At 50.6% G+C, this 13,822-nt stretch overlaps 2 protein-coding genes across 3 annotated transcripts in view; both read left to right on the top strand.

Annotated features, from left to right (window-relative positions):
• The first annotated feature begins 3,276 nt into the window (after positions 1 to 3,276).
• Positions 3,277 to 6,233, top strand: EMC6 (ER membrane protein complex subunit 6). Of its 2 annotated transcripts, none has more exons than XM_078623438.1 (2): positions 3,277 to 3,413; positions 4,773 to 6,233. In XM_078623438.1, exon 2 carries the CDS (start codon positions 4,785 to 4,787, stop codon positions 5,175 to 5,177), a length of 393 nt encoding a protein of 130 aa, XP_078479564.1. In that variant the 5' UTR covers positions 3,277 to 3,413; positions 4,773 to 4,784; the 3' UTR covers positions 5,178 to 6,233. The 2 variants fall into 2 exon arrangements, with proteins under 2 accessions (XP_078479564.1, XP_078479565.1); XM_078623439.1 differs by having other exon boundaries at positions 3,288 to 3,439.
• Positions 6,234 to 8,405: 2,172 nt separating this feature from the next.
• GLTP (glycolipid transfer protein) overlaps positions 8,406 to 13,822 on the top strand; it is a 34,257-nt gene continuing 28,840 nt past the window's right edge. Inside the window, exon 1 of the mRNA XM_078623440.1 lies at positions 8,406 to 8,477. The gene's annotated coding sequence lies outside the window, so the exon portion shown is untranslated. The remainder of the gene's footprint in view (positions 8,478 to 13,822) is intronic.

The raw sequence follows: 13,822 nt of genomic DNA, 5'->3' as shown, positions 1-13,822 counted from the left end.
GGTGGGTGAGTGAGTGGGTGAGTGGGTGGGTGAGTGGGTGGGTGAGTGGGGTGGGTGAGTGAGTGGTTGAGTGGGTGAGTGAGTGGGTGGGTGAGGTGGGTGAGTGGGTGGGTGGGTGGGTGGGTGGTGAGTGGGTGGGTGAGTGGGTGAGTGGGTGGGTGAGTGGGGTGGGTGAGTGGGTGGGTGAGTGGGTGGGTGAGTGGGTGAGTGGGTGGGTGAGTGGGTGGGTGAGTGAGTGGGTGGGTGAGTGGGTGAGTGAGTGGGTGAGTGGGTTGGGTGAGTGGGTGGGTGAGTGGGTGGGTGAGTGGGTGAGTGGGTGGGTGAGTGGGGTGGGTGAGTGAGTGGGTGGGTGAGTGGGTGAGTGAGTGGGTGAGTGGGTTGGTGGGGTGAATGGGTGGGTGGGTGGGTGAGTGGGTGGGTGGGTGAGTGGGTGGGTGAGTGAGTGGGTGGGTGAGTGAGTGGGTGAGTGGGTGGGTGGGTGAGTGGGTGGGTGAGTGGGTGAGTGGGTGGGTGGGTGGGGGATGAGTGAGTGGGTGAGTGGGTGGGTGAGTGAGTGGGTGGGTGAGTGGGTGGGTGGGGTGAGTGGGTGGGTGAGTGGGTGGGTGAGTGAGTGGGTGAGTGAGTGGGTGGGTGGGTGGGTGAGTGGGTGGGTGGGTGAGTGGGTGGGTGAGTGGGTGAGTGAGTGGGTGAGTGGGTGAGTGGGTGGGTGAGTGAGTGAGTGGGTGAGTGGGTGGGTGGTGAGTGGGGTGAGTGGGTGGTGGGTGGTGGGTGAGTGGGTGGGTGAGTGGGTGAGTGAGTGGGTGAGTGGGTGGTGTGAGTGGGTGGGTGAGTGGGGTGGGTGGGTGAGTGGGTGGGTGGTGGGTGGTGGGTGAGTGGGTGGGGTGAGTGGGTGAGTGGTGGGTGGGTGAGTGGGTGGGTGAGTGGGTGGGTGAGTGGGTGGGTGAGGTGGGTGAGTGGGTGGGGTGAGTGGGGTGGGTGGGGGTGAGTGGGTGAGTGGGTGAGTGGGTGGTGGGTGGTGGGTGGGTGGGTGAGTGGGTGGGTGGGTGAGTGGGTGGGTGAGTGGGTGGGGTGGTGAGGTGGGTGAGTGAGTGGGTGGGTGAGTGGGTGGGTGAGTAGGTGGGTGAGTGAGTGGGTTAGTGAGTGAGTGGGTGGGTGGGTGATGGGTGGGTGAGGGGGTGAGTGAGTGGGTGGGTGGGTGTGGGTGGGTGAGGTGGGTGAGTGAGTGGGTTAGTGGTGGTGGGTGGGTGGGTGAGTGGGTGGGTGAGTGGGTTAGTGAGTGAGTGGGTGGGTGAGTGGGTGAGTGAGTGGGTGAGTGGGTGGGTGGGTGGGTTGGTGAATGAAGACTTCTACTCATCTTCCGGAAGACATCTACCAATCTTCCAGAAGACGTCTACCGAACTTCCGGAAGACATCTGCCGATCTACCGGAAGACGTCTACCGATCTTCCGGAAGACGTCTACCAATCTTCCGGAAGACGTCTAACCTTCTTCCGGAAGACGTCTACCAATCTTCCGGAAGACGTCTACCAATCTTCCGGAAGACGTCTACCAATCTTCCGGAAGACATCTACCGAACTTCCGGAAGATGTGTACCCATCTTCCGGAAGACATCTACCCATCTTCCGGAAGACCGCTGCCCATTTTCCGGACGACGTCTACCCATCTTCCGGAAGACGTCTCCCATCTTCCGGAAGACCTCTGCCGATCTACCAGAAGACGTCTACCAATCTTCCGGAAGACGCCTACCGATCTTCCGGAAGACGTCTTCCCATCTTCCGGAAGATGTCTACCAATCTTCCGGAAGACGTCTACCCATCTTCCGGAAGATGTCTACCAATCTTCCGGAAGACGTCTACCTATCTTCCGGAAGACGTCTACCCATCTTCCGGAAGATGTCTACCAATCTTCCGGAAGACGTCTACCAATCTTCCGGAAGACGTCTACCCATCTTCCGGAAGATGTCTACCAATCTTCCGGAAGACGTCTACCTATCTTCCGGAAGACGTCTACCAATCTTCCGGAAGATGTCTACCAATCTTCCGGAAGACGTCTACCAATCTTCCGGAAGACGTCTACCCATCTTCCGGAAGACGTCTACCAATCTTCCGGAAGACGTCTACCAATCTTCTGGAAGACGTCTACCATCTTCCGGAAGACGACTACGAATCTTCCGGAAGACGTCTACCGTTCTTCCGGAAGACGTCTACCATCTTCCGGAAGACGACTACCAATCTTCCGGAAGACGTCTAACGTTCTTCCGGAAGACTTCCACCGCTCTACCAGAAGACGTCTGCCGATCTTCCGGAAGACGTCTACCCATCTTCCGGAAGACGTCTGCCGATCTACCGGAAGACGTCTATCAATCTTCCGGAAGACGTCTACCAATCTTCCGGAAGATGTCTACCAATCTTCCGGAAGATGTCTACCAATCTTCCGGAGACGTCTTCCGATCTTCCGGAAGACGTCTACCAATCTTCCGGAAGACGTCTACCCATCTTCCGGAAGACGTCTACCAATCTTCCGGAAGACGTCTACCAATCTTCTGGAAGACGTCTACCATCTTCCGGAAGACGTCTACCAATCTTCCGGAAGACGTCTACCATCTTCCGGAAGACGACTACCAATCTTCCGGAAGACGTCTACCGTTCTTCCGGAAGACTTCCACCGCTCTACCAGAAGACGTCTGCCGATCTACCATAAGACGTCTACCGATCTTCCGGAAGACGTCTACCCATCTTCCGGAAGACGTCTGCCGATCTACCGGAAGACGTCTATCAATCTTCCGGAAGACGTCTACCAATCTTCCGGAAGATGTCTACCAATCTTCCGGAAGACGTCTACCAATCTTCCGGAAGACGTCTACCCATCTTCCGGAAGATGTCTACCAATCTTCCGGAAGACGTCTACCAATCTTCCGGAGACGTCTTCCGATCTTCCGGAAGACGACTACGAATCTTCCGGAAGACGTCTACCGATCTTCCGGAAGACGTCTACCATCTTCCGGAAGACGACTACCAATCTTCCGGAAGACGTCTACCGTTCTTCCGGAAGACTTCCACCGCTCTACCAGAAGCCGTCTGCCGTTCTACCGGAAGACGTCTACCGATCTTCCGGAAGACGTCTACCCATCTTCCGGAAGACGTCTGCCGATCTACCGGAAGACGTCTATCAATCTTCCGGAAGACGTCTACCAAACTTCCGGAAGACGTCTACCATCTTCCGGAAGACGTCTACCTATCTTCCGGAAGATTTCTACCGATCTTCCGGAAGACGTCTACCGATCATCCGGAAGACGCCACCGAAACGAGAACTCGTCGTCATCCGTATCGCCACAAGCGGCCGTGTGAATTCGCCTTCACGCAACTCGCCTCAAAGCTTCTCAGACGGAAACTACACAGCGCTGACGTTGCAAAGGTGTCAGGCAGATCACGGGAAGCAGTGTGTGTGTGTCACCGCCATGCCAGCCGTGCCTGGCGCAGCGCTCTCAGTACAGAATTGTAATACCTACGGTAGAGGCCTAGCCGACTCGCGGAGCCTACGGGGTCGCCTGACGCGCCCTGCCGGCCGAGGCGAGGGGGAACCCCGCGGCGGAGATCACGAGGGACAGGCCCTGAGCATCGGGGTCGCATCGGCCCATAATTGTAATTGACGGACGGACTGGTCTCCGTCATAGGAACGTGGAATGTCCAGCAGTGTCTTGGGCGTGCCACAGTGCCCCTACAGCCCTGCTAGAGGCTACCTGGGGGAGCTTTGTCTGTGTGTACATCATAGGCGTTGCTACTAGCAGCACTTGCCCCTACAGCCCTGCTAGAGGCTACCTGGGGGAGCTTTGTCTGTGTGTACATCATAGGCGTTGCTACTAGCAGCACTTGCCCCTACAGCCCTGCTAGAGGCTACCTGGGGGAGCTTTGTCTTTGTGGGGGAGCGGTGGTGCAGCGGTTAGCGCTACGAACCTGGCTACAGTCCGAAGTCCGATTCCCGCTCTCACCGCCACTACCACCAGTGACAGCGATTATTATCTGAATCAGTTCTGGGCCTCCCCTAGGTCGACTCAGCCTCCACCACCACCACCCTCACCACCACCACCACCCTCACCACCACCACCACCCTCACCACCACCACCACCCTCACCACCACCGCCCTCACCACCACCCTCACCACCACCCTCACCACCACCCTCACCACCCTCACCACCACCACCCTCACCACCCTCACCACCACCACCCTCACCACCCTCACCACCACCACCACCCTCACCACCACCCCCCTCACCACCCTCACCACCACCACCCTCACCACCACCCTCACCACCACCACCCTCACCATCACCCTCACCACCCTCACCACCACCCTCACAACCACCACCCTCACCACCCTCACCACCACCACCCTCACCACCCTCACCACCACCCTCACCACCGTCACCACCACCACCCTCACCACCACCACCCTCACCACCACCCTCACAACCACCACCTTCACCACCACCACCCTCACCACCCTCACCACCACCCTCACCACCACCACCCTCACCACCGTCACCACCACCACCCTCACCACCACCACCCTCACCGCCACCACCGCCACCACCCTCACCGCCACCCTCACCACCACCCTCACCACCACCCTCACCACCACCCTCACCACCCTCACCACCACCCCCCTCACCACCCTCACCACCACCCCCCTCACCACCACCCCCCTCACCACCACACTCACCACCACCACCACCCACACCCCACCTTAACCTACCTCTCTCTCCCCTCTACTCAGCCTCCGGCCACCATGACCTCCCAACAACAACAACCGCCACCACCGCGCCAACAACAACAACAACCGCCACCACCCTCCAACCACCACCACCACCGAGAAGGCCCGGCCTTCCTGAGCGACGCTGCCGTTCGGAGCAACGCGGCTCTTTTGGAATACTGCCGCACTGCGGGAGCCGCCCTCGCCGGTTCTTCGGCCGGAGTCTTGGGCCTCACCGGCTTGCGAGGCCTTGCGTTCTACGCGCTGGCGGCCGGGGCTCTGGCTCTCGCGCTGGTCGCCAAGGCCGGGAGAGACTGGCGCAGGGCTGCGCGCTCCAGACGGGCCATCGCGACCGGAGGATTCGTGTCGGGGCTGTTCACCTACGTGCTGTTTTGGACGTTCCTGTATGGGATGGTTCATGTGTATTAGGGTGGTGTGTGTTGTGTGTGTGTACCTGTGTGTACCTGTGTGTGTGTGTACCTGTGTGCACGTTTATTAGGGTGGCGTGTGTGTAACTGTGTGTGTGTACCTGTGTGTGTGTGGTACGTGTGTGTACCTGTGTGCGTGTATCTCTGTGTACCTGTGTGTGTGTGTACACTGTGTGTGTGGTACGTGTGTGTACACTATGTGTGTGTGGGCCATCGCGACCGGAGGATTCGTGTCGGGGCTGTTCACCTACGTGCTGTTTTGGACGTTCTTGTATGGGATGGTTCATGTGTATTAGGGTGGCGTGTGTGTGTGTGTGGCGTGTGTTTGTGTGTGTCACGTGTGTTGTGTAAGTGTCACGTGTGTGCGTGTGTCATGTGTCTGTGACTGAGTCTGTGTGTGTGTCTGTGTGTGTGTCTGTGTGTGTGTGTACCTGTGTGTGTGTATCTGTGTGTGTATACCTGTGTGTGTGTGTAGTGTACCTGTGTGTGTGTATCTGTGTGTGTGTACCTGTGTGTGTACCTGTGTGTGTGTACCTGTGTGTGTGTACCTGTGTGTGTGTACCTGCGTGTGTGTGTGTACCTGTGTGTGTGTGTACCTGTGTGTGTGTGTACCTATGTGTGTACCTGTGTGTGTGTATGTACCTGTGTGTGTGTGTACCTGTGTGTGTGTGTGTACCTGTGTGTGTACCTGTGTGTGTGTGTGTACCTGTGTGTGTGTGTACCTGTGTGTGTACCTGTGTGTGTGTGTACCTGTGTGTGTGTGTACCTGTGTGTGTACCTGTGTGTGTGTGTACCTGTGTGTGTGTGTACCTGTGTGTGTGTGTGTGTGTACCTGTGTGTGTGTGTACCTGTGTGTGTGTGTGTACCTGTGTGTGTGTGTGTACACTGTGTGTGTGTGTACCTGTGTGTGTGTGTGTACCTGTGTGTGTGTACACTGTGTGTGTGTGTGTACCTGTGTGTGTGTGTACCTGTGTGTGTGTGTGTGTGTACCTGTGTGTGTGTGCTCACTGCGATGCTTCTTCTGAAGACGATTAAACTCTGAAGCGATTCAAACGAACACGCGTGTGCGTCTACACGTGTGTGCGTGCGTCTACACGTGTGTGTGTACACGTATGTGTGTGTGTGTCTGTGTGTGTGCGCGTGTGTGTGGGGAGTGGTGGTGCTGCGGTTAGCGCTACGCTGCACTACGAACCCGGCGACCCGAGTTCGATTCCCGCTCACGGCCAACACCACCGGTGACGATTATCTGAACCGGTCCTGGGCCTCCCCTAGGTCGACTCAGCCACAAATGAGTGCGGTGTGTAAACATCGCTAGCACTGGGGAGACAAAGGCGGCCGGGCATGGTGCTGGCCACCCACCTCCTCGTGTGTGTGCCGGTAGCCTTCATAGGTGCTCGCTACTAACAGCACTTGCCCCAACAATCTGTTAAGGCTACACGGGGGATCTTTGTCTTTGTGTGCACGAAGCTTCAGGTCTTCTCGGCCACGGTCAATGCCCTCCCTAATGGAACATCTTCGCCGGTTAGAAACATTCAGGCAAAGGCCTGCCTACGATCCATCCTGGGTTTAGCCTGCGGGCTGGATTGTGTGAGGAGCTCACAAATCCTCGGCAGATCTGGACAAAGTCCCATCGGTGAGCTCCTCCGGCAGGCAAGGCTGCGTTGGCTGGGTCATGGAGCCCGCATGTCCAGCCACCGTTTGAGTGAGTGGTTGAGTGAGCGAGTGGATCGGTGAGTGGGTGGGTGAGTGAGTGGGTGACATTACCATCAGTGAGCTCCTACGGCAGGCAAGGCTGCGTTGGCTGGGTCATGTAGCCCGCATGCCCAGCCACTGTATGAGTGAATGGTTGAGTGAGCGAGTGGATCGGTAAGTGAATGGGTGAGTGAGTGGGTGGGTGAGTCAGTGGGTGACATTAACATCAGTGAGCTCCTCCGGCAGGCAAGGCTGCGTTGGCTGGGCCATGTAGCCCGCATGCCCAGCCACTGTATGAGTGAGTGGTTGAGTGAGCGAGTGGATCAGTAAGTGAATGGGTGAGTGAGTGGGTGGGTGAGTCAGTGGGTGACATTAACATCAGTGAGCTCCTCCGGCAGGCAAGGCTGCGTTGGCTGGGTCATGTAGCCCGCATACCCAGTCACTGAGTGAGTGGTTGAGTGAGCGAGTGGATCGGTGAGTGGGTGGGTGAGTGAGTGGGTGACATTACCATCAGTGAGCTCCTACGGCAGGCAAGGCTGCGTTGGCTGGGCCATGTAGCCCGCATGCCCAGCCGCTGTATGAGTGAGTGGTTGAGTGAGCGAGTGGATCGGTGAGTGAGTGGGTGACATTACCATCAGTGAGCTCCTACGGCAGGCAAGGCTGCGTTGGCTGGGTCATGTAGCCCGCATGCCCAGCCACCACGTGTCTAAGCAGCTTTTGTTCGGCCAGATAGAGGGGGCTAAGCGGGCGCGGCACGGGCTAGAGAAGAGATGGAGTGATGTGGTACAGGAGGACGTGGAGCTGAGTGGACTTGCCGATGACTGGTACCAGCGGTGTCAAGATCGGCCTCAGTGGAGGAGGCTCGTGAAGGATGCTGCTACTGGACTAGTGCCAGGCTAGGTGCACCTTGAGGCTACTGGGCAGTTGGAGGCAGTCGCCCTCCAACAACAACGGAGGGCGGAGGAGCTACGCTCACAACGAGCGGAGCGCCGGGTGGATAAAGCACAGCAAGTTGGCACAGTAGGGGGCACAGGTGGTGCATCAGCCAGTCATCTCAGTGAGATGACCCATGTCACCTGCTGGGTCTGTCACGTGACCTCCTGCACCTAGCCTGGCACAGCAGCAGCAGTCAACCCATGCCACCTGCTGGGTCTGTCACGTGACCTGCACCTAGCCTGGCACAGCAGCAGTCAACCCATGGCACCTGCTGGGTCTGTCACGTGACCTCCTGCACCTAGCCTGGCACAGCAGCAGCAGTCAACCCATGGCACCTGCTGGGTCTGTCACGTGACATCCTCCTCCTGCACCTAGCCTGGCACAGCAGCAGCAGTCAACCCATGGCACCTGCTGGGTCTGTCACGTGACCTCCTGCACCTAGGGTGGGAGGGGCTGAGTGGGGGGAGGGGCTTAGTAGGGGGGAGGGGCTGAGTGGGGGGGGAGGGGCTGAGTGGGGGGGGGAGGGGCTTCGTAGGGGGCGTGTCTCCCTGAGGGCCACGTGATTGGCTGGGCCGCGTTAGGGGGCGTGTCCCTGTGGTGGGTGTGGCTTTGACCACGTGACCCGGAAGTCTCGCAGTTGCCGCTTAACCCTTGCAGGCAAGATCAGTGACCGGTAAGTGAACTTAATTAATTAAATAATTAGCTTACTAACTTGTTAATTAACTCACCCACTCACTCAGCCACTAACTCACTCACTAACTCACTCACTTACTCACTCAGCCACTCATTCACTAACTCACCCACAAACTCACTCACTAACTCGATAATTAACTAATTAATTAAATAATTAGCTTACTAACTTGTTAATTAACTCACCCACTCACTCAGCCACTAACTCACTCACTAACTCACTCACTTACTCACTCACTCAGCCACTCATTCACTAACTCACCCACAAACTCACAAACTCACTCACTAACTCGATAATTAACTAATTAATTAAATAATTAGCTTACTAACTTGTTAATTAACTCACCCACTCACTCAGCCACTAACTCACTCACTAACTCACTCACTTACTCACTCACTCAGCCACTCATTCACTAACTCACCCACAAACTCACAAACTCACTCACTAACTCGATAATTAACTAATTAATTAAATAATTAGCTTACTAACTTGTTAATTAACTCACCCACTCACTCAGCCACTAACTCACTCACTAACTCACTCACTCAGCCACTCATTCACTAACTCACCCACAAACTCACAAACTCACTCACTAACTCGATAATTAACTAATTAATTAAATAATTAGCTTACTAACTTGTTAATTAACTCACCCACTCACTCAGCCACTAACTCACTCACTAACTCACTCACTTACTCACTCACTCAGCCACTCATTCACTAACTCACCCACAAACTCACTCACTAACTCGATAATTAACTAATTAATTAAATAATTAGCTTACTAACTTGTTAATTAACTCACCCACTCACTCAGCCACTAACTCACTCACTAACTCACTCACTTACTCACTCACTCAGCCACTCATTCACTAACTCACCCACAAACTCACAAACTCACTCACTAACTCGATAATTAACTAATTAATTAAATAATTAGCTTACTAACTTGTTAATTAACTCACCCACTCACTCAGCCACTAACTCACTCACTAACTCACTCACTTACTCACTCACTCAGCCACTCATTCACTAACTCACCCACAAACTCACAAACTCACTCACTAACTCGATAATTAACTAATTAATTAAATAATTAGCTTACTAACTTGTTAATTAACTCACCCACTCACTCAGCCACTAACTCACTCACTAACTCACTCACTCAGCCACTCATTCACTAACTCACCCACAAACTCACAAACTCACTCACTAACTCGATAATTAACTAATTAATTAAATAATTAGCTTACTAACTTGTTAATTAACTCACCCACTCACTCAGCCACTAACTCACTCACTAACTCACTCACTTACTCACTCACTCAGCCACTCATTCACTAACTCACCCACAAACTCACTCACTAACTCGATAATTAACTAATTAATTAAATAATTAGCTTACTAACTTGTTAATTAACTCACCCACTCACTCAGCCACTAACTCACTCACTAACTCACTCACTTACTCACTCACTCAGCCACTCATTCACTAACTCACCCACAAACTCACAAACTCACTCACTAACTCGATAATTAACTAATTAATTAAAGAATTAGCTTACTAACTTGTTAATTAACTCACCCACTCACTCAGCCACTAACTCACTCACTAACTCACTCACTTACTCACTCACTCAGCCACTCATTCACTAACTCACCCACAAACTCACAAACTCACTCACTAACTCGATAATTAACTAATTAATTAAAGAATTAGCTTACTAACTTGTTAATTAACTCACCCACTCACTCAGCCACTAACTCACTCACTAACTCACTCACTTACTCACTCACTCAGCCACTCATTCACTAACTCACCCACAAACTCACAAACTCACTCACTAACTCGATAATTAACTAATTAATTAAAGAATTAGCTTACTAACTTGTTAATTAACTCACCCACTCACTCAGCCACTAACTCACTCACTAACTCACTCACTTACTCACTCACTCAGCCACTCATTCACTAACTCACCCACAAACTCACAAACTCACTCACTAACTCGATAATTAACTAATTAATTAAAGAATTAGCTTACTAACTTGTTAATTAACTCACCCACTCACTCAGCCACTAACTCACTCACTAACTCACTCACTTACTCACTCACTCAGCCACTCATTCACTAACTCACCCACAAACTCACAAACTCACTCACTAACTCGATAATTAACTAATTAATTAAAGAATTAGCTTACTAACTTGTTAATTAACTCACCCACTCACTCAGCCACTAACTCACTCACTAACTCACTCACTTACTCACTCACTCAGCCACTCATTCACTAACTCACCCACAAACTCACAAACTCACTCACTAACTCGATAATTAACTAATTAATTAAATAATTAGCTTACTAACTTGTTAATTAACTCACCCACTCACTCAGCCACTAACTCACTCACTAACTCACTCACTTACTCACTCACTCAGCCACTCATTCACGAACTCACCCACAAACTCACAAACTCACTCACTAACTCGATAATTAACTAATTAATTAAATAATTAGCTTACTAACTTGTTAATTAACTCACCCACTCACTCAGCCACTAACTCACTCACTAACTCACTCACTTACTCACTCACTCAGCCACTCATTCACTAACTCACCCACAAACTCACAAACTCACTCACTAACTCGATAATGAACTAATTAACTAACTAATTAAATAATTAGCTTACTAACTTGTTAATTAACTCACCCACTCACTCAGCCACTAACTCACTCACTAACTCACTCACTTACTCACTCACTCAGCCACTCATTCACTAACTCACCCACAAACTCACTCACTAACTCGATAATTAACTTAATTAATTAAATAATTAGCTTACTAACTTGTTAATTAACTCACCCACTCACTCAGCCACTAACTCACTCACTAACTCACTCACTTACTCACTCACTCAGCCACTCATTCACTAACTCACCCACAAACTCACTCACTAACTCGATAATTAATTAATTAACTAATTAATAAAATAATTAGCTTACTAACTTGTTAATTAACTCACCCACTCACTCAGCCACTAACTCACTCACTTACTCACTCAGCCACTCATTCACAAACTCACAAACTCACTCACTAACTCGCTAATTAACTAATTAATTAAATAATTAGCTTACTAGCTTATTAATTCACTCGTTAATTAACTCACTCAGCCACTCGCTAACTCACTCACTCAGCCACTCGCTAACTCACTCACTTAGCCACTCACTAACTCACTCACCCACTCATTCACAAACTCACTTACTCACTCATTCACTAACTCGCAAATAATTAATTAATTAAATAGATAGCTTACTAGCTTATTAATTAACTCACTCACCCACTCACTTACTCACTCACTCAGCCACTCACTAACTCACTCACCCACTCACCCACTCACTCACCCACTCATTCACTAACTCACTCACAAACTCACTCACTAACTCGCTAATTAACTAATTGATTAAATAATTAGCTTACTAGCTTATTAATTAATTCGTTAATTAACTCACTCAGCCACTCACTTACTCACTCACCCACTCACTCATTCACTCATTCACTAACTCACTCACAAACTCACTCACACACTCACTCACTAACTCGCTAATTAACTAGTTAATTAAATAATTAGCTTACTAACTTATTAATTAACTCGTTAATTAACTCACTAACTCACTCAACCACTCACTCACCCACTGATTCACTTACTCACTCACAAACTCACTCACTTAACTCGCGAATTAACTAATTAATTAAATAATTAGCTTACTAGCTTATTAATTAACTCGTTAATTAACTTACTCGCTCACTCACCCACTCACTCAGCCACTCACTAACTCACTCACCCACTCGCTTACTCACCCACTCACTCACGCACCCACTCACTCACCCACTCACTCACCCACTCACTCACCCACTCACTCACTAACTCGCTAATTAGCTAATTAATTAAATAATTAACTTACTAACGTATTAACTAACTCGTTAATTAACTCACTCACCCACTCGCTTACTCACCACTCACTCATTCACTCAGCCACTCACTAACTCACTCACTCACTAACTCACTCATTCACTCACAAACTCACCCACTCACTCACAAACTCACCCACTCACTCACTAACTCGCTCACTCACTAATTAATTCACTAATTAACTTACTAACTTATTAATTAACTCACCCACTCACTCACTCAGCCACTCACTCACTAACTCACTCACTCAGCCACTCACTCACTCACTGACTCACTCACTAACTCACTCACTAACTCATTCACTCTCTCACTCACTAACTCACTCACTCAGCCACTCACTAACTCACTGACTCACTCACTAACTCACTCACTCACTAACTCACTGACTCACTCACTAACTCACTAACTCACTCACTCACTAACTCACTGACTCACTCACTAACTCACTCACTAACTCATTCACTAACTCACTCACTAACTCACTCACTAACCCACTAACTCATTCACTCACTCATTCACTCACCCACCCACTCACTCATTCACTCACCCACTAACTCACCAACTCACTCACTAACTCATTCACTAACTCACTAACTCACTAACTCACTAACTCACTCACTAACTCACTCACTGACTCACTCACTAACTCACTCACTAACTCACTAACTCACTAACTCACTCACTAACTCACTCACTGACTCACTCACTAACTCACTCATTCACTCACTAACTCACTCACTAACTCACTCACTAACTCACTAACTCACTAACTCATTCACTCACTAACTCACTCACTAACTAACTCACTAACTCACTCACTAACTCACTGACTCACTCACTAACTCACTCACTCACTAACTCACTGACTCACTCACTAACTCACTAACTCACTCACTCACTAACTCACTGACTCACTCACTAACTCATTCACTAACTCACTCACTAACTCACTCACTAACCCACTAACTCATCCACTCACTCATTCACTCACCCACTAACTCACCAACTCACTCACTAACTCATTCACTAACTCACTAACTCACTAACTCACTAACTCACTCACTAACTCACTCACTGACTCACTCACTAACTCACTCACTAACTCACTAACTCACTAACTCACTCACTAACTCACTCACTGACTCACTCACTAACTCACTCATTCACTCACTAACTCACTCACTAACTCACTCACTAACTCACTAACTCACTAACTCATTCACTCACTAACTCACTCACTAACTAACTCACTAACTCACTCATTCACTCACTAACTCACTCACTAACTCACTCACTAACTCACTCACTCACTCACTAACTCACTCACTAACTCACTCACTCACTGACTCACTC

The sequence above is a fragment of the Lampetra planeri genome, unplaced genomic scaffold (genome assembly GCF_965212315.1).
Source record: "Lampetra planeri unplaced genomic scaffold, kcLamPlan1.2.h2 scaffold_253, whole genome shotgun sequence".
NCBI classification, from domain to species: Eukaryota; Metazoa; Chordata; class Hyperoartia; order Petromyzontiformes; family Petromyzontidae; genus Lampetra; species Lampetra planeri.
Note: the sequence above shows the minus strand (reverse complement) of the source record. Positions and strands in the feature narration are given on the sequence as shown.